This window comes from Callithrix jacchus, chromosome 4 (assembly GCF_049354715.1).
Source record: "Callithrix jacchus isolate 240 chromosome 4, calJac240_pri, whole genome shotgun sequence".
NCBI classification, from domain to species: Eukaryota; Metazoa; Chordata; class Mammalia; order Primates; family Cebidae; genus Callithrix; species Callithrix jacchus.
The window spans coordinates 28,521,887-28,541,915 of record NC_133505.1 but is presented as its reverse complement, the minus strand read 5'-3'; the positions used below and the strand labels follow the sequence as shown (position 1 = coordinate 28,541,915).

Sequence of the window (20,029 nt, the reverse complement as noted above, 5' to 3'; positions counted from 1 at the left end):
TCAGCTCCTAAGTGGCCATTACAGCCACATCCCTCTGGGTTTAAAGATTGTAGGGACTGCTTTGGGAAACAGAAAAGTGAAGGGGCCAAAGAAGGTGAAAGAGAGGCTTTCTGGAATTAGCCTTTCTCAACTGGCGCAAATCCCAGGTGAAATCCAACAGATGGGTAACTTGTTCCAATCCCATTTCTTTCTTCTTTTTTTTTTAACATAAACTCACGATTTTATTGTCTTCCTAAAAGAAAAGAAGACATTTAGAACTGGATCACTTGGCCCTTTCTGTTCTTATCTCCTCCCAGTGCAAAATGCTTGCACCCCTTAATGGCCGGCATTCTCTTAGATCGCAGATGGCTCAAGGCATTCAAGCCTTAGCACAATCTTCTCTGTAATTTCAGCCTTTTTCCAGAAAATCGGCTTAGTCTGCCCACCATAGCCACTCTGCTTCCTGTCATAACGCCGCTTTCCCTGGGCATACAGAGAATCCTTGCCCTTCTTGTACGGTGTCACTTTGTGGGGTTGGTGCTTGCCACACTTCCTACGGAAAGTTTGGTGGGTTTTAGGAATGTTCATCATGTTTGCGTGAGTGCTATCGGCACGGAAAGAAAAAGCTCTTTTTTTTTTTTTTTGCGACAGAGTCTTGCTCTGTAGCCCAGACTGGAGTACAGTGGTATGATCTCAGCTCACTGCAATCTCTCCCTGCCGTGTTCAAGCAATTCTCCTGCCTCAGCCAGTCAAGTAGGTGGGATTACAGGTGTGTGCGACCGCACCTGGCTAATTTTTGTATTTTTAGTAGAGACAGGCTTTCACCATGTTGGTCAGGCTGGTCTTGAACTCCTGACCTCGTGATCTGTCCGCCTTGGCCTCCCAAAGTGCAGGGATTACAGGTGTGAGCCACCACGCCCGGCCCTCCTATCCCATTTCTAGTGGTGTCTGTTGTCATCCCTAGAAAGGGGCAGGCCTTGACACCTCTCTGAAATTTAAACGTCTTTGTGGGTAAGACAAAATTTAAAATATCTTTGTGGATAACATTAAAATTTAAATGTCTTTGTGGGTAAGATAAACACACCTACTGCTCAGTAGGGTAAGGGAAACTTGGCAGGGGCCCCAAAACTTTCCCCACCCCCAGCCCTCCCCAAACTTCCTCTTACAGTTTTTCAACAGTACCACCTGTTCTCAGCCTAGCCAGTACCTGGGGCAGGGGGCCAGGGTGTGCCAGGAGCTCTGCTGCACCCCACCCTACCAGTGAATGAGGGAGGAAGGCGCGTGGGAGAGGAGCAGCCTGGAGGTTTACAGTTCTGAAGGTTCACATCCTGCTTACCTGTTTTCTCTGCACAGCCACCCTCTACCCAGTTTCCACCCTTGACTCCCAGCATCAATACCCATGCCCCCAGCACACACTCCTTTCCCAAAGACAGATGCATGAAGGGCTTTGACTGCAGGCAGAGAGGGATCACCTCAAGGCCTCCGCAGACCTGTGGGGAGGGCCCCTGTAAGAAATTTTAAAGTGCTTCAGAAAGGAGGGGGAAAACGGGCTGGCATGTATGGAAACTGTCCTGTGGCCTTGCGTGCATCACCAGCATTGTCCCAGCCTGTCTGGAGGGACGGGGCAGTATACACGGATGCAGCTTTGGAAGCAGGAGCTGTGGGAAAGAGAGGTGGGAGCATCTTAAGCTTGCACCCACTCTTTGGCCATCTTCCTTACTCAGCCGCCAAGCTGGAATGCACGTCTAGAATGTGAGCATCTCTGCTATTCTTCATTCCCAACAAAAGAGGTGTCGTGGTTTCCCATATCCACAGATTCTGGCACATCGCATCCATGTTGAGAAGCTCTTTCTTGAATATACTCTTAGTTCATTCCTCCTGGTTTATTCACATGCCCCCTTTCCCTCTGAGTGACGCTTACACAGGGGAAAATATGCGCACGCGTGCACACACACACACACGCACACACACACACACAGCCATCAGGAAGGGATACCAGCTCTGTGCAGTTCCCACAACCCTGTTCCAGGCCTGCTGGGCTCACTGCAAACAGTACCAGCATCAAAGCTCAGCTAACAGATAGCTGTATCATCCAGGATACAGGACCACACACTCCCTTTAGGAAAGTCCTAAGTTTCTGGCTCAAGTGTACCTTTTACGCAATCAGTCAATGAGGCAGGTTAACTTAATGGTTAAGAATAAAGCCTCCTAGTCAGGCGTGGTGGCTCACTCCTGTAATCCCAGCATTTTGGAAGGCTGAGGTCGGCGGGGTGAGGGGGGGGGGATCACTTGAGGTCAGGAGTTCGAGACCAGCCTGGCCAACATGGTAAAACTCTGCCTCTACTGAAAATACAAAAATTAGCCGGGTGTGGTGGTAGGCGCCTGTAGTCCCAGCTACTTGGGAGGCTGAGGTAGGAGAATCACCTGAACCTGGGAGGAGGAGGTTCAAGTGATTCTCCTACCTCAGGAGGTTCAAGGTTCCTCCCGGGAGGAGTGATCTTGCTCACTGCAACCTCTGCCTCCTGGATTAAAGCCATTCTTCTGCCTCAGCCTCCCAAGTAGCTGGGATTACAGGTGCCTGCTACCACGCCCCGCTATTTTTTGTATTTTTAGTAGAGACGGGGTTTTACCATGTTGGCCAGGCTTTGGCCAGGCTGGTCTTGAACTCCCGACATTAGGTGATCCACCCACGTTGGCTTCCCAGAGTGCTGGGATTACAGGCGTGAGCCACCCCGCCTGGCTGATTTCTTGACTCTTAACTACACATCAGGCACTGTAACATGCCCTTTCTGTGTATCATCTCACCTTTTTTCTTTTTCTTTTTGAGATGGAGTTTTGCTGTTGTTACCCAGACTGAAGTGCAATGGCACGATCTCGGCTCATCACAACCTCCACCTTCTGGGTTCAAGCAATTCTCCTGCCTCAGCCTCCCAAGTAGCTGGGACTACAGGCGTGCACCACCATGCCCAGCTAATTTTTCTATTTTTAGTAGAGACGGGGTTTCACCTCATTGACCAGGATGGTCTCAATCTCTTGACCTCGTGATCCACCCGCCTCGGCCTCCCAAAGTGCTGGGATTATAGGCGTGAGCCACCACGCCCAGCCTACATCTTTCCCCCAATTTTACAGAAGAGAAAACTGAGGCACGCTGAGGATTAGGTCCCACCGCTGTCTAGTGTTAGGATCTAAGCCCAGCATCTAAGTCCTGCCGGGTACCTTAAATGGGGACGAACATGGGGCAGCCAGAGTGGCTGGTAAGTGAGGGAGAAAACCACTGGCAGCCACCGGCACCCCACACCCTGAGAGTGAGTCAGCAGGGCATAGACTAGGACTGGCATAGACTAGAACTCTGCTGGAATTATCAGAGACGCTTTCTGTTTTAAGTTCCAGGGGGAAGAAACTCTGATTTGTTTACCATGACATCCCCAACAGCTGTGGGAATAGCCTGTGCAGACGGAGCATGGCCACAGCAAATAGGTGCTGAATGAATTCACAAGTTGGTGTGTCGGTCATTTCCCAAAGGAGCCCGGAATTGAGCGGACAGAAGAATCTGTGAGGAAGGAAAGGGAGAGCCACTTCTCCAACCATGTCTGGTCCCAAAGAGAAATGAGCTGGTGGGCAGAGGGCAAGGATTTGTCAGAGGAAATAGTCTCAGAGTCCAGGGATGGGGAGGAGGTACCCAGGATTGTGTGGACTGTCACGTAACCCCCAGGCAGACCCCCTGCCAGCTGCACCCAGAAGGGAATTCCTGGGTTCTTGGGACCTAGCCCAGAAAATTGTCTTTTCTGGAATTCATCCTGTTCATTCCCTTCATGCTTAGACAGTGGATTAAAGAGAGCAGGAATTGTTTCTGGGTCGCCACTTTATCCAAATGTCCAACACCACAGCTCGGGTTCAGGCCGGCTCTGTGGAATAAGTGCCCCCAAAGACTTCCATGCTTTTCATCCTTCTGAATCCAACTCAAAAGTCCTTTTCTCTCTAAAGCCTCCCCAGCCTGTGTACTTGGCACCTTACATCTGTGGTTCTGTGATCCACATTAGCTGTGAATCAATAATCTCATTGTATCCTCAGCATCCCATATAATGCCAGGCACATAGTAGGTGTTCAATCAACGCTGATTAGTAGCTTAAGGCTCCCTTAGTCACAGCGACCAGTTTCTTCAGTGATTCCAATTGTTGACACTTCAAGAAACAGAGGAGGCTAAGACCATCACCTATGTACCAATCAGACACCACGGAGGAGTCCTTCCCTCCAGTCTCATCCAGGTGCACTGGCCAGAGCACCCACAGACTCCCCCTTCCACACTGGTCTGCCCTCCTACTGGCGTCCCACCCAATCTTTGAGGTATGAGAAGAGCAACAGCCGGGTAAAGCCACGGGTCTTCCAGATCAGCTGGAGGGGGCTGTGCGCCTTTGGGGGTTTCCCTGACTTCCAACTCCGTGCAGAACACCTCACTCTGTGGGAAAGTGAGCCAAACTTTAGGTGTCAACTGGGAGGGGATCAGGACGCGGCGAACCCATTACCCAGCCAGCTCCGATCCCCAACGCGTGATCTCCAGCCTGAGCTGACATCCCACCTACCGGGGTTTCTCCAGCCCCCAAGCCTACCTCCTCGGCGCAGGTGAGCTCTCCGGAGCACCGATAGGGGCCGCAGACGCTCTCTCCCGCCGCCTCTGGCGCCTGCCTTTGGGGAGTGGGGTTGTCACAACCACCCGCTGCGAGGAGGAGACGGGCGTCCGAGCAGAGCCTGTCTCCACTCCTGCAGGGGCGACTGGTTTACGCGCAGTCCGCGCCTCGCCGCTGATCCCGAGCTGGGCAGGAAGTGGGGAAGAAAGGGCGGAGGACACAAAGGGGCCGGTGCTCAGCTCAGCCAGGGTTCAGTCCCTGGCCAGCCCCACCCGCCGCCGCGGGTCAGTAACACATGGGACCCTGAATGTTCATCTTTCCACATTATTGATATAGCCCTTACCCTGGGGAAAGGGATTGATACCGTGAAACCTGGACGGTTAGGCAATTCCAATTACCCCACTCCCTGTCCGCATCCCAGCCTCTAAGCAGACCCCAAGCAAGGATGTGGAGCAGGTGCCTCTCCCCAGGAACCGGACACAGGGCGGTGGCTGCCAGCTGCAGTGCAGAGGCCCTCTCTGTGGTGCTCGAAGCATCATATAACTGGATCCTGCCCCACCCTCGGAGCCCTTGTTCCAAGTCCTCTTGTCCCCAGTCTTTAAAAAATACCAAGAACGGGCTGGCCACAGTGGCTCACACCTGTAATCCAAGCACTCTGGGAGGCCCTGGTGGGAGGATCACAAGCTCAGGAGATCAAGAGCAGCCTGGCCAACATAGCAAAACCCCGTCTCTACTAAAAATGCAAAAATTAGCCAGGAGTAGTAGTGGGTGCCTGTAGTCACAGCTAGTTGGGAGGCTGAGGTAGAAGAATTGTTTGAACCCGGGAGATGGAGGTTGCAGTGAGCCGAGATCACACCACTGCACAGCCTGGATGACACAGAGATACTCTGTCTCCAAAAAAAAAAAAAAAAAAAATGCTGTGCAGAGGATGGGGTATGAGGGACAAAACCAGCACGACCCAGCCCTTCTTGCCCCTGCTCTCCCACTCATCCCTGCTACGACTCCTATCTGTCACCCCAGCATGGACACTAAGGGAAAGAGGAGCAGGAAGAGTGAGGGCACATTTGTACCAGGTCAAGGAGGGGGATCAGGCTCCACTGTCTGAAAAAGAAGCCCTTCCTGGCTCCCTGGAACGCTGCGTGGCTCCTGCATTTGAGCCTGACCCGTCCATCTGCTCCTGCATGGCTGTGTGCGGGGATCACATTACCAGCAATCAACACAAATGGCCCCAGAAATTGTAGCTGTCTTTTCTGTAACACTTGAGTGAAACAGAAAGGCACCTGGTGCTGACTAGTGAAGTCGAAGTCTCTGTAAACTCTGTTGCTATAAATGGAACACTAATATCATTTGACATTTTCAGAAGTGGGCAGTATGTATGTGAATGGGTATGTGATCAACCAGTCCCCAGGGAAGCAGAAACACCCATGGGGCAGGAGACTACTGTCACCTTCGTCTGGTTCACCTGCTCCCCCTCTCCGTGCAGGCTTCCAGGGAGCTGGTGGCAGTTTTGGAACTGAGCTCCCTGCACCTCCTTGTAGCACCTCACATCACTCCCTTCTCTCCCGAGAAGTGGGATGAGACTCCGCTACTGAGTAGAGGAGACAGAGAAGCACCATTTATCTCCTTGTGCCCTGGAAGAGTCACACCAACAAGCGAGGACAGCTGTCTACACGCAGTGAAGTCGTGGGGTCCCCATGGCTGTGGGGGGTGGGCAACATCTCCCCCGAGCCGGGGTGACTAAGTGGTCATCGCAGCCCCTCCTACCATAACCCAGACCCACAGACAGCAGCAATTTCAGATCCTAGGAACCATCTTCCATGCAGACATACAAACACACAGTGAATGTGGCATCCCACAATTGTTCCCTTTATTTCTGAAGTGCCACCACCACACGGATAAGGCCACTTGGGTGGCAGGCACACTGTGGAGTGTCAGAGGACAGAAAGGAGAGGGGCTGCGCACAAAGACCACCCTGTCCTCACGGGGAGGAAAAGCGGCCGCAGAAGAGAATCCCATTGGTCTTGCTGTGCTGGATGAAGAAAAGGAAGGGGTGGTCGGCAGAGAAGCGGGAGGTGAATCTGGCGCACAGCAATCTCATTCTGGGAGCTGTGGCAGCTGCGGCCTCTGTGCCTTCCTCGTTGACCTCCACAAAGGATTTGTGCACGACCTTGGACAGAAACAGGTCTGTCTTGGACATTCCGGAGAAGTCTGCCTTACCCACCTCGAAGGCATCGGTGATGCCCAGGTTGCGCAGGACACTCTCCATGTCGTAGCTTTCCTCCAGTTTAAACCGTGGGAGAAACACTTCCACCTCCTCCTCATTCATCATGTCCAGCCTCGTCCATTCTACGAACTTCTCGTAAGTGATTTCTTTCTCCACCTAGAGGGAGACAGTGGAAGACTTTAAGACCTAGGGTGCTGCTGCCCAGCAGGGCCCCATGCGATGCTGTGATGCTGGACGCCGGCAGCAGCCGGGCCACGGTCCGCAGGGGTCTGTGTTAGAACGCAGCCACAGCAGACAGCCCCGAGTGATTCCCTCGCGAGCACACCTCACTCTCGGCTCAGTGGTTACCATTCTCAAGTCGGTGGTCTCGTCCGGAAGCATGATGATCATATTCAGCTCCTGGCCAACATAGGGAAGCACCAGGATCTGGGTAAAAATTTCTCCTATATAGGTCTTCTTGAAAGTAGATTTCTTAAACATCATTTGCACAGGTTTCTCTTCATTCTACAAATAAAACAGATAAACGTGAAGTTGAAATGAGACCCCACTGACACATGGCACAAATTCATCAGAGCCAGCCACTCTCTGCAGGGAGAGATGCAGCTCATGTTTCTGCCCGGCTTCCAGAATATCCGGCAGTGCCTTCTCTGCCATCTTCATTGCCGCAACCTCCAGAAACTGGGTGCCCGGGTCCCAAGCCCAAGGCGTCTTTCCTCTCGTTGGTCTCAGTCAGTCTCACGGCTTTAAACACAGGATCATACCAAATTTGCCTCCAGCCTGACCTCTGCCCTTCCTTGGGACTCCTGTACTTTACTGCCCACTTGACACCTATGTTTGGACATAAAAGAAATTCCCAATGCCACCTGTAATGTGGAGCTCCATGGATCCTCCAAGTTGGCTTTGTCTACAACTTTGCCCACCTCAGCTGAGAGCACTGCAACCATCCAGTGGCCAAAAGCCCTGGAGTGCCCTTGACGCCTGTCTTTCTCTCGCACCCTGCGTCTGACTCAGTGGTAAATTATATTGGTTCTACCTTGTAAATATATAACCAAAATCTGACCTGTTCCTTCTGTCTCTGCTGCTACCAGCCTAGCCCTGGAATAACTGTGATAATATGACTGTGATTGTTTCCGGCAGAGTGGCTAGAGGGACACAGTAGCACCTAAGTCAGATCACATTGTTCTTTGGCCGGACACCCGTCCCTGGCTCCCCATCTACTCGGAGCGGAGCCGAAAGTTCCTAAAATGACCTGGAATTGTGATAAGAGCTCGTCCCCAGTTCCCTCTCCCTTCGTTTGGCTGCTACAGTCACAGGGGCCTCCTCACTGCACTGCCAGCAAACTCGGTTCATCTCATCTCTACGCAGTAAGCCTGTCCCCCAGAACCTGGAGAGCAAACCTCTGCCTCTTTTTGGTCCTTGCTCAAAAAATCACCTTGGCAGAAAAGGTGTCCTTGATAGATCTTACCTGACACGACACCCCCACCCCAAACACAGCATCTTCCCTAAAGCTTTTATCATTTGTAAAAACCACTCTTTTAACCACGTTAATTATCCACAAGCATGTTGACTTAGAACCTCTGATATTAAATCTATCCTGATTAAATGTGAGGAGTCACAGGGAGCTACGGTTGGTTAGCTGCAATCGCCCTCTGAAAGCAGCCAATGCTACAAAGCGAGTGCCTTAGTATGCCTCTGTAGCATTTACTACTGCCTAATACAGTCCTATTTTCTTATTTACGCTTGCTGTTGCTCCCCCAAGAAAACATAAGCTTCACCAGGGCAGGCATGCTTTGCTGGTTTTGTGCACAGCTGAAAAATACTTAGCACCATGCCTCATAGATAGAAGACACCAAGTCAGGCTGGGCACGATGGCTCATGCCTGTAATCCCACCACTTTGGGAGGCTAGGCAGACAGATCATCTGAGGTCAGAAGTTCAAGATCAACCTGGCCAACATGGTGAAACTCCATCTCTACTAAAAATACAAAAATTAGCCAGGTGTGGTGGTGGGCACCTGTAATCCCAACTACTCAGGAGGTTTAGGTAGGAAAATCACTTGAACCCAGGAGGAAGAGGTTGCAGTGTGCCAAGACTGCACCACTACACTCCAGCCTGGGAGACAGCACGAGACTCCATCTCCAAAATAAAAATAAAAAAAAAAGAGAGAGAGAGAGAGAGAGAGAAAGAAGGCACGCAGTCAATCTCTGCTGAATAAATGCCTAAATAAATTAAATGGAGGGCCGGGCATGGTGGCTCAGACCTGTAATCCCAGCACTTTGGGAAGCCGAGGTGGGCAGATCACTTGAGGTCGGGACTTTGAGACCAGCCTGACCCACATGGTGAAACCCCACCTTCAAAAACAAACAAACAAATGAATTAATGAGCTGGGATGCTGAAAAGCCCAGGCAACATTTATATATCTTACCAGCAAAAACTGCACTGGTCAGCAACCCCAGCCAGCCAATGAGAAAGACTGGAGGACAGGACCCACACCCCATCCCGCAGCCCTCGTCAACGCCTGACTCTGAGCTGCTCCTGTGAGTTGAGGAAATACCCTGCCATAGGCAGTCAAAGATGCCGTCAGCTCCCCAGTCTCCAGTGTAGCACATTCTTCTGTGTTATATGGAATAAACAAAAGACGCTGGGGCGGCAGCTTTCCGCTTCCGTGTGGTCGAGGCTCGCCTTGACCGGCCGTCAGCCTTTGGCTAGAGCAGTCTCCAGTCTCCGGGGCCTCGGCTGCCCCACTCATTCCCTTGGCCAGCAGTAGGTATGTTTTTCCATAACTGACCAGGCAGGAACTGTTTTCGGGTTTGTAGCCACATGTACAGTCTCTGCCACAACTACTCAATTGTTGTTACAGGATGAAATAAGTAAGTAAATAAGCATGGCTGTGTTTCAATAAACCTTAAAAAAAAACAAACAGGTGGCAGGCTGGCTTTGCTGCAGGGTGAAGTTTGCTGACCTCTGCCTTCAGTAATTTCTCCCGGCAGCCCTTCAGGGTCCAAGCCTCCAATCTTGTAATATAAAAGATCTAACCTTGAATCAAAAGATCTAACCTGAATGATTCACTAAATACACAATTATGTAGACAAGGTCCATTTTATATAGAAATGAAATTAAAATGAGAATCTGTATCAACTCAAAATCTGTATCCTTGGAGGTATACCCCCTCCCCAGGCTGGTGCACTCAATACTGCAGCCCCTTCCTCTGTTCTTCTTCACTGCAGAGCCGAGCATGAGAGGATTCCTCATCTCCGCAAACCTACAAGACATAGAGTTCTGGCCTACGCCATACAGAAGGAAGCCTTCCCTTTCTGAAAGGCAGAACCACCCAGCCGAAGGTTTAGGCTCCCCTCCCCTCCCCTTGTTCCTCCCCCTTTCTGGTGCCTGGACTGCTGTGGCTAGCTGAGCCATCCTGTGACCATGAGAAAGAAGGCCATGTGCTGAGGAAGGCAGGGCTGGCAGTACCAGGCCAGCCCAGGTCTCACCTGCCTTCAGACCTCCTGGCAGGGGAGATGAGCCCTATGAGTTAAACCCTGGTGAACCTAGATTTCTGTTACCTGTACTCAAACAAAGGTCTTGTCTATCTTATTCATGATTCAATTTTAAAGAGAAAAATTATTTTGCCAGGGGATAACAGGACAGGTCATTTCAGAATAAAGCTTGAAAGAAAATAATTCTTTTTCAATTGTGAGGAGAAATAGACAATGAAAATAAATTTCCTGAGACACTGAACGTTCAGGTTCAAGTTAGTCTGGAAGATCTAACTTATGGTCAATGATCAAGAATACGCTGGAATTAATCTGTTCTGTCTACTTTGCCTATGTTCAAAAATCTCTATAGTCAAAGACAAACAAAACAAAAGAGAATAAAGTGGATTCAGTGGGAGGAAGATAAAGGGCTGTCAGCAGATGACATCTTCCAAGCTGGACGTGGTTAATCTTAGTGTCTCTTTACATGTTTGGTTTGCTCGTTTTAAAACAAAAATATGTACTTATCCTTACTGTCAAAAGAGTACTATCACTCATTAGTTCAGGATTTCCTAAGCACCAGCTACAACTCTGGCCCTCCTCAGACAGCTCTCCCTGCTCAGCCTCAATTCAGCAGCAAAGTTCCGACCCTGCTGTGTGGCACGAAGCCAGCAGGGGGCGCGGTGGCGGCGCGGAGGCGGCATGGCCCGGGGTTTCCACCGCTGTAAAGGAGTGTGCAGGTCCTGATGGGAATGAAGCTAGAGAAACGGAGGAAATGTCCTCTAGATGATGGCACACCATACCTCGAGTCTGAACTTGAAGACCTTGATCGAGCCTGAGGGCTGCACCTTCAAACTTGCCCAGTAGGTGGCAGAGAGGATGCTCGGAGCCCAGGGGCACGGGGCCACCCGACTGACAGGAAGCAGGAGGGGCAGGGTCAGAAACGCCCACGGCTGCGGGCGCTGTGTGAACAGGGGCGCTGCTCTGAGAAGCGCCTCTGCCACGGCTTACTCGCCTTGCTGACTTTAAACGGTCTCTCCTTGGTGTTCTCCTTGCGGAATTGTTTATCCCAGTTTCCTTTGAAGTAGATGGCATTCACCAGAACCAGCTTTGTCAGTGAATCCACTGTGCCCGGGGAGAGCAACTCGGCAATTTTACCTGAGAGGAAGAATTAAAGACGGCGTTAGACACGGGCGGCTGCTGATCCCTGACACATCAGGAATTGGTGGGGCCTTCTGCTTCAGCAGTCAAGGGCACAGATAGAGACTTCCACTGTCCCCCCAGTAGAAAGGGATATGTGTCCTTTAAGCAAAGCAGCAAAAACTTCTGGTGAGAAAAACATCATTATTTGAATAAAACACACAAGTGAACAAGTACATGTTAATTATGCAGGATAAGTTCATAACAGAGGAGATAGGAAGGAGTGGTGGGGGCCTATGACTTAAAGACAGAATTTAAAGGATTGTCAAAATGATGGGCAGCCGAGAGATGTTCTTTACAAGCTTAAAGTACAGTTTAGGCCAGTCACAGTGGCTCACACCTATAATCCCAGTACTTTGGGAGGCTGAGGTGTGAGGATCACTTGAGGCCAGGAGTTGGAGACCAGCCTGGGCAACACAGTGAGACCCTGTCTCTAAGGAAAAGAAAAAAAAAATTGGCCAGGAGCAGTGGCTCACACCTGTAATCCCAGCACTTTAGGAGGCCAAGGTGTGTGGATCACAAGGTCAGGAATTCAAGACCAGCCTGGCCAACATGGTGAAACCCCATCCCTATTAAAAAGACAAAAATTATCCATACGTGATGACACATGCCTGTAACACCAGCTACTCATGAGGCTAAGGCAGGAGAATCACTTGAACCCAGGTGGCGGAGGTTGCAGTGAGCTGAAATTGCTCCATTGCACTCCAGCCTTGGCAACAGAGCAAGACTCCATCTCAGGAAATAAAATAAAATTACCTGGACATGGTGATGCTACCTGAAGTCCCAGCTACTTGGGAGGCTGAATCAGGAGGACCACTTGAGCCAGAGAATTGAGGCTGCAGTGAGCTGTGATTGCCACTGCACTCCAGCTTGGGTGATAGAAGGACACCCTGTCTCTAACAAAGAAAAAGTTAAAATTAAGAACCACAGGCAAACCAGGGCATGATCTAGTGTCCCGCAGCAATGCATGAAAACCGTAGACCATGAACTACTGAAGAGGGAGACGGCTTGAGATCCATGCTATGGATTTTTTATGTTATTTTTGAAAGGAAAGACTATATTCACATTAACCCTCTCCTCAAAATTAAAATGTGGACTGGTTGGGAAGAGATGTACCAAACACTGAAAAACATCAATCACAGGTACACTGAAGAGCACAGGGAGAAGCCGCAGAGACCAGCACACAGTGAGTGAGCACTTCCAAAACGTCAATTAATGGCAACTGGTTTCAGAAGCAGATACTTAAAGTTTGCAGTTATTTAGAGAAAAAAACGTCATTCCTCTTTACAACTGACAGTTTCGTGAAGGAACTGGCAGGAAAATGGATTAAGATGCTATTACAAGCAGAATAACAATACTTTTTCACCTTCTGTCTTTTCAGCTACCCAGGTGTTTATATGTTTTCTGGACTTTTCTACGGCACTGATAAAGTCAAGCTCCTCCATCTCCGCTTGGTAGAATTTTTGGCAGGAATCTCTAAAAGACTAGGATAGACAGAGGGACATAATTACAAAAATGGTGAACAGCAAGGCCGATTTCTTCATTGAACCAAATCAGAAAATCTATAATTGACATATGTAATTTACAAATAAATATGAGGACTTAACCTAAAATCCAACTTCCTAGCTTGAGCTATATTTAATCCTAGCTTAAAAACTAAGTCGAGGTCAGGCTCTGTGGCTCACACCTGTAATCCCAGGGCTTTGAGAAGCCAAGGTGGGTGGATCACATGCAGTCAGGAGTTCGAGACCAGCCTGGCCAACATGGTGAAATCCTGTCTCTACTGAAAATACAAAAATTAGCCCAGTGTAGTGGCGTACACCTGTAATCCCAGCTACTCGGGAGGCTGAGGCAGGAGAATCGCTTGAACCCTGGAGGCAGGGGTTGCAGTGAGCCGAGATCACACCACTGCACTCCAGCCTAGGTGACAGAGTGAGACTCTATCTCAAAAAGACAAAGAAAAACTAAGTTGAGTCAGGCTCTGAATATCAAAAAAACTTCACCAACTGCTGGGTCCTTTAAGGGAGCAGTCATGCATCAAGGAGCTGCCTGACAAGATGTTGATAAGACAGTTGAAAAAGATAAAGTAGATTCAACATATCGGCAGGTGAAAAGAAACAAATTACAAAAGCCTACATATGGCATAACAGCATTCAGAGCCACAGGCTTCCTGCTGGACCACAGCCCCCCCCACCTGGCCACCTTCATTTCTTTAGTGAGTAACAAGTATGACTTACTGAGAGGAAGTCACAGGACTTTTCCCCAAAGAGCCTGTTGGCCGTCCTAAGCAAGTACTGCGTGCCAGGCTTATTCACTTCAGTGAGAAGAGACTGGAAGCCCTGGTGGACGTCTCCGCCACCACCACTTTTATTTAAAGAAAGTACCTGAAATCAAAAACAGAATGAAAACACATCACGTCTGTATGCTCTGACTTCAGAAAATGGAGCAACCCCAAACAGACTAACAACCGTGCAGACTCTGACTACTGCTTAAAAGATCCATCCGATTAAAGGCCAGAAGGGTCTTGAAAGCCCCTCCCTGTGCCCTGTCAGTGCTGGCATGAGTTTTAGTGCCCTCCACAAACCCAGACTTCTGATGCTCAGTACTTGGAGTTTGGTGGCAAACAAGGGTGTGAACCAGATCTCCTGTCTATGTAAATTCAGGCGGCTCCTGATGTCAGAAGGGCAGGGTCCCTCCTGCCTGTGGGTCTGGGCTGGCCCTGTCACTGGCTCTAACTAATGATAGAGTATGTAGAATTCAGTAGAAGTCATGCTGCTCGAGGACCAGGTCCTTTTAAAAAGGCCGCAGCTGCCACGTTCACTCTCTGGTACCCTGGCCACCATGATGGAAGGAAGTCCAAGCTATCCTGCTGAAGGCCACATGGAAAACCCTGAAGGAAGTGCTACCACCTGTGGGGAGAGTTGCTTGAAGAATCAAGGCCTCAGGTGTGAGAGAGGCCTTCTGGAACTTTCCAGGCCAACTGTCCACTGAAACAGCTGCATGAGTGACCCGCACTGCTTCCTGGGAGCAGGCCTGCCTGGTCAGGCCACAGAATCTGAGGAATAATCGATCACTGTGATTTCCAGCCACTAAGTTTGGGTTGGTTTGTTTTGTGGCAATAGATGACATGCGTAGCCATCCGGAAGTGGAGTTCTACCATGACCAAAACCTAACACATGTGACCCTGGCCTTGGCCCCAGGCAGCTGGCAGAGACTGGATGGACAGGATGAAATGACTCCTGGGGGCTGGAGAAAGGTGGCTGTGTGTATAGAAGCTGAAGAAATGGAGAGAAAGTCCCTGCAGTGACAGGGAGGATGGTGTCTCTCCCCGTGAACTCCTGCATCTGGCTAAGGGCTCCAAGGGGAATGCGGCTTCTTTTTGCTGCCTAGGATATCTCACAGGAAGAAGGAACTGCTCCATTTTCAAGCAGAATTTAAAGGAAGGATTTCCAACTCAGTATGTGCTGGGTGGAGAATAAAAATGTTTCTTCTTCCAGCCTCCCCAGCTAGCAAAAGATTCTAAAAGAAATGGCCTCTGAGCAAAGATCAAATCCCAGACACTGGCCTCAAGGGTGAGGTCAAAATCCACTTGTTAAACCTTAGAAGATACAGGATCACCTTACTCTCTGGCACGCTCTCCCACGGCACCCTGATGCCCAACCCAACACAGAGCACTCAGGTGGTGGGGGAGGACAGTGGGAGGGTGGTTTTTGTCCAGGGAAGCAGATTTTAAGTTGATAGAAATCCCACAGTGATTTTCAGGCACTTGTAACAGCCTGAACTAAAAGGGAGAGACAGCTCAAAGTGCAGGGAGGCCTCTGGGCACCCACGTTCTACAGGTGGGAGGTAGGCTGGGAGCACAGCAAGCACGGGCCATTTCTTACAGAACAGGAAAGGAGCTGCTGAGAGTGACGCCGGGACACAGAGGCAGAGCACGGCCAGGGCAGCCACGGACAAGGGACAATTCTGAAACGCTGCAGTGGAGGCTCATCAAGGAATGCCCTCACCCAGGGCTGAGGGGTGGACAACATGCACCTGGCTGGGCTTGGGAATTGCCACTGTTCAGTGATGCCCACGGGCCTCCCACGCCTCCTCTGCTGGGCTGGATGTGTCCCCCAAAATTTACACACTCAAGTCCCAACTCCAGTGTCTCAGAATGGAACTGTATTTGGAGAGAGGGCCTGTACAGGGGTGATTAAGGTAACATGAGGCCATTAGGTTGGGCTTTGATCCATTAGGACTTGTGTCCTTATAAAAAGAGGAGGACCGGGCATGGTGGCTCATGCCTGTAATTCAGCACTTTGGGAGGCTGAGGCAGGTGGATCACAAGGTCAAGAGATCGAGACCATCCTGGCCAACATGGTGAAACCCCGTCTCTACTAAAAATACAAAAATTAGCCGGGCATGGTGGCACGTACCTGTGGTCCCAGCTACTCGGGAGGCTGAGGCGGAAGAATAGCTTGAACCCAGGAAGCAGAGGTTGCACTGAGCCAAGATTGCACCACTGCACTCCAGCCTGGCAACAGAGCAAGACTCTGTCTCAAAGAAAAAATAAAATAAAATAAATAAGTAAATAAATAAAAGGAGGAGATGAGGCCAGGTGTAGTGACTCAGGCCTATAATCCCAGCACTCAGGGAGGCCGAGGTGGGCAGATCATAAGGTCAGGAGTTCAAGACCAGCCTGAACAACATGGTGAAACCCTGTCTCTACTAAAAATACAAAAATTAGCTGGGTGTGGTAGCGAGCGCCTGTAGTCCCAGCTACTCGGTAGGCTGAGTCAGAGAGTTGCTAGAATCTGGAAGGCGGCGGTTACGGTGAACTGAGATCGTGCCATTATACTCCACCCTAGGCGACAGAGTGACACTCCATCTCAAAAAATAAAAATAAGAGATGGGGACACAGACACACACAGATGATGACCATGTGGGGACACAGGGAGAAAACAGTGTCTACAAGCCGAGGAGAGAGGCTGCAGGAGAACCCGACCCTGCCCACACCTGGCTCTCGGACTTCCTGGGAACCATGAAGTCCAGAGGGCAGACCACAGCAGCCATGGGTGGCCCCACCCAGCCACATCTCCAGTTTGCACACTCTTGCCCAGCCTCTTTCAGGTGTGGAGGTGTGCCTGCCGTTAGCAGTGGAGCCTTGGCAGGCAGGACACATGTGGAGGCTTGTTAGGCACTTGCTTCAAGCCTGTCTTCTGGGAGCACTTCCTCTCTGGAGCACTTTCTTTTCCAGCAGCCTTACCTTTGGGAGCCCAGGCACCCCTCGAAGGAGGCCTATAGAGGGCCCCAGTGGAGAAGGCCACAGGAAAGATGCCCCAGCACCCTGCTGAGCCCCTGCTGAAGCAGCCGCACAAGGGACCCAGCCAGCACCAAGTGGAGCAGAGGCACCCCTCCATCCACCCAGATTCAACAACCAGGAAAGCTGCTAAGCTGGGAGTGCCAGTTACGCAGCAACAGAGAACTGGGACACTACCGAAAACATGTTCAGCTGACAGATGCCGTTCTAAGAAGGTTTTACATCTAAATGAGAATGAAGACTCCCGACAATCAAAAGGTAGGTGACAGTACCCAAAGATCATCACAGGACTCAACCTGAACCTTGTGACTTTACAACCATCTACAAACTCATGAACAGGCTAAGCCACGTGATGATGAAATCATTCATTTTTCTGAATCCAGCGCCACCTCTCCAGCCCAACGGGTCAGGGTGCTCCGGCATGGATGGCGTCCCTTTCCCTGTCAACTCTCCACCCACACCCTGCGATCTGCACAGTTATCCGTCTAGAGCAATCCCTGTGGGATCTGGAATTCGCAGGACCAGCTCACTTGGCAGTTCACAGCGTCTGCGGCTGTCCTGAAGCCATACCTGGGCCATCTGTGCAGCGGTGTTTCCCTGTGCTCCCATGTAGACCATGGCCAGGGCAGAGGCCATGCTCATGGGTGAGAAAAACACATTATTCGAGTTGCCTTCACCCAGCGTTTTCAAAAGGTTTAAGGCAAAGGTGCCATTTGCTTCTGCGAGACGATCCATAACGGCAGACCTGGAACAAGATTTAAAATCAGTATCATGTAAGCACAGCTTCCACACAACCGCACTTCACTCCTTACCACTGACACTGTGGCTCAGTGAGCAAGCAGGGACACACACAGAACTCTGCATGTGTCTTTTTGGGACTCTCCTAATTATTTTGTGTGTTTCTAACGTTAAGTATGGAAACGGAAAGAGTTCTACCTGTAACGCAGTCCTGCTTTGTGAGGATTCCTTCCTGCACGCGAGCCCGCCAGAGGAGAAAGTGTGGGAGGAGGCACCCTTTTCTAGAGTCACTTTCATAGGGCGGAGTTACAGAAGGGGTGTTGGCTTTTGCTTCTATGTGTGTATTCTTTTGTGTGTTTTGTGGGCTTAAATGTACTGTGTTTTAATTTGAAAAGTATTCAAGATGATAAATTCATTGACAGTTACACAAGAAAAGATGGCCAAATGTTTTTATAATGAGAGAGAACCGATTTCAGCGTAGGGAGAGCCTTAAAATAAAAGATGATACATCAAGCCACATACAAAGATGTGGGAAAGCCTTTCAAATGCCTTTTGACCCTGGGATCTCCTTCTATGGAATCCCTGCAGGTGGCAAAACCCCAATCTTGGATCACGCTTGGGGATCTCCTGCTGCCACAAGCTAGGCCTTCCTGCTCCTGAACGCACAGAGCACTCAGGACACCACCTTGCCTCCCAGGCTGCGGGTGTCTGCCCATCTCCACCTTTAGAGACAGGCTCTGGGGTAGGGTCAGGCTGCACATGTCTCCAGTCCTGGCATGCAGGGTGTATGGCAGCCCCAGCAGGGTCCAGAGCAGGAATACAGCTGGATAGTCGGGGCAGGGGAACTGGGGTGTCTTCAGGCCGGCTAGAATCACAGAATCACGTTAAAGCGCACCAAGCCCTTAGCGAGACGGACCATCAACACCCCACTGCACTACAGGGAAGGTGAAGTTGACAGAAGTGAAGCTAAGAAGCAGCTGCCCTGGAAAAGCAGGCCGATGCCCTGTCTGGTCCACTACTAAAGAATAAGAATCTGCAGAATCAGGCGAGAGGACAGGGGCAGGTCAGGGCCCCACTGGCAGGCAGGCTGGGAGGAGGGGATGCGGGGATGCGGGGATTCAGGGTCTGCCTGCTCTGACACACTTCACAAATGTTTACCAGTGAATTTGGCCTAGTCGGAGAATGCCAGCATTCTAAGCCAGTCCCAGTGACTCACTTGAGGAGTGGGTGGGAACCTGCAGAACAAGGAAGGGGAGAAGCATGAGCAGATATTTCCTGGAACAGATGGGAGAGGTTAGGAGGTGCCTACTGAAGGCCCTGTGAAGAGACGCTGAATTAACCCGTTCTCTACCGTGCATGCCTTTACATTCGGGGTTGGCTGAATGAGTGCCCCAAAGATACCCGGGTCCTAATCCCTGGGACCTGTGAATGCTCCCTTACATGGCAAAAGGGACAGTGCAGTGTGATTCAATTCAGGCTCTTAAGATGAAAGATTATCCTGGATTGTTCAAGTTGCCTCTACATGTAATCACAGGTATCCTTCTAAGAGGAAGGCCCGTGGAGATCTCATGGGAAAAAGCAATGCAAAGATCAAGCAAAATGCCCCTCCACTGACTTTGACGATGAAGCCAGGGAACGCAAGGACTGCAGCTGCAGTAGCTGGAACAGCAAAGAGGAGCCTCCGGAGGAGTCTGGCCCCATGGAACCCATCTTCAACCTCCAACCTCAGAACTATAAGACAATAAACACGTGCTGTTTAGCCACAAATCCATAGGCATCTGTTACAGCAGCCACAGGAAACAAAGACAATAACTAATACGCCTGGTTTGCTGTCCTTGTTTAAACATTTTGTTTTCAAATTCTTTTTTTTTTTTTTTTTGAGACAGAGTCTCGCTTTGTTGCCAGGCGCCAGGTTGGAGTGCAGTGACACAATCTCGGCTCACTGCAACCTCCGCCTCCCAGGTTCAAGCAATTCTCCTGCTTCAGCCTCCCAGGTAGCTGGGACTATAAGCATGCGCCACCATGCCCAGCTAATTTTTTTGGTATTTTTAGTATAGATGGGGTTTCACCATGTTGGCCAGGATAATCTCAATCTCTTGACCTCATGATCCACCCACCTCGGCCTCCCAACGTGCTGGGATAACAGGCTTGAGCCACCACGCCCGGCCCAAATTCTTCTTTATTCATTATGGAGAACACTTGGGGCACTGGGACTCCCAGTTTGCTAAGCCTTTCCGAACATATTTTAAGATTACTCATTTCTAATTAAGGGACAACAGAATGTACACCCCCACCTCGCTGAAACTATTTGCACTCAGTGGCTTGACCAGTTCTCCTGCCACCAGGACAACTGCTCCTGAGGTGAAGGTTGAGGATGATCTCTGGAAGAAAGGGAGAGGAGAGGGTTGCTGGTACCTCCAACATTGGCCCAGATCTGCTTGCTGCCCCCTCAGACCTTTAGAGAGGCACAGAGCTGCTGGACCTCCAGGGAC

At 50.4% G+C, this 20,029-nt stretch overlaps 1 protein-coding gene and 1 pseudogene across 1 annotated transcript; both read right to left on the bottom strand.

Moving 5' to 3' along the window:
• Window positions 1–222: 222 nt before the first annotated feature.
• On the bottom strand, window positions 223–898 carry LOC144582256 (large ribosomal subunit protein eL42-like; annotated as a pseudogene).
• Window positions 899–6,447: 5,549 nt separating this feature from the next.
• Window positions 6,448–17,790, bottom strand: LOC144582052 (serpin B6-like). The gene is made up of 7 exons (XM_078368460.1): window positions 17,736–17,790; window positions 17,370–17,544; window positions 13,735–13,881; window positions 12,864–12,981; window positions 11,313–11,455; window positions 7,177–7,332; window positions 6,448–6,984 (listed from the first exon to the last, which is right to left on the bottom strand). Exons 2-7 carry the CDS (start codon window positions 17,532–17,534, stop codon window positions 6,583–6,585), a joined length of 1,131 nt encoding a protein of 376 aa, XP_078224586.1. The 5' UTR covers window positions 17,535–17,544; window positions 17,736–17,790; the 3' UTR covers window positions 6,448–6,582.
• Window positions 17,791–20,029: the final 2,239 nt, after the last annotated feature.

Bases quoted from the DNA above. Each gene is read 5' to 3' on its own strand.
- LOC144582052 (XM_078368460.1), bottom strand. From the start codon at position 17,534: ATGGATCGTCTCGCAGAAGCAAATGGCACCTTTGCCTTAAACCTTTTG. The intron at 13,882-17,369 runs GTATGGCTTCAG...TTTTGATTTCAG, and splicing joins CCGCTGCACAGATGGCCCAG to GTACTTTCTTTAAATAAAAG. The intron at 6,985-7,176 runs GTAACCACTGAG...GTCTCCCTCTAG, and splicing joins AGACCACCGACTTGAGAATG to GTGGAGAAAGAAATCACTTA.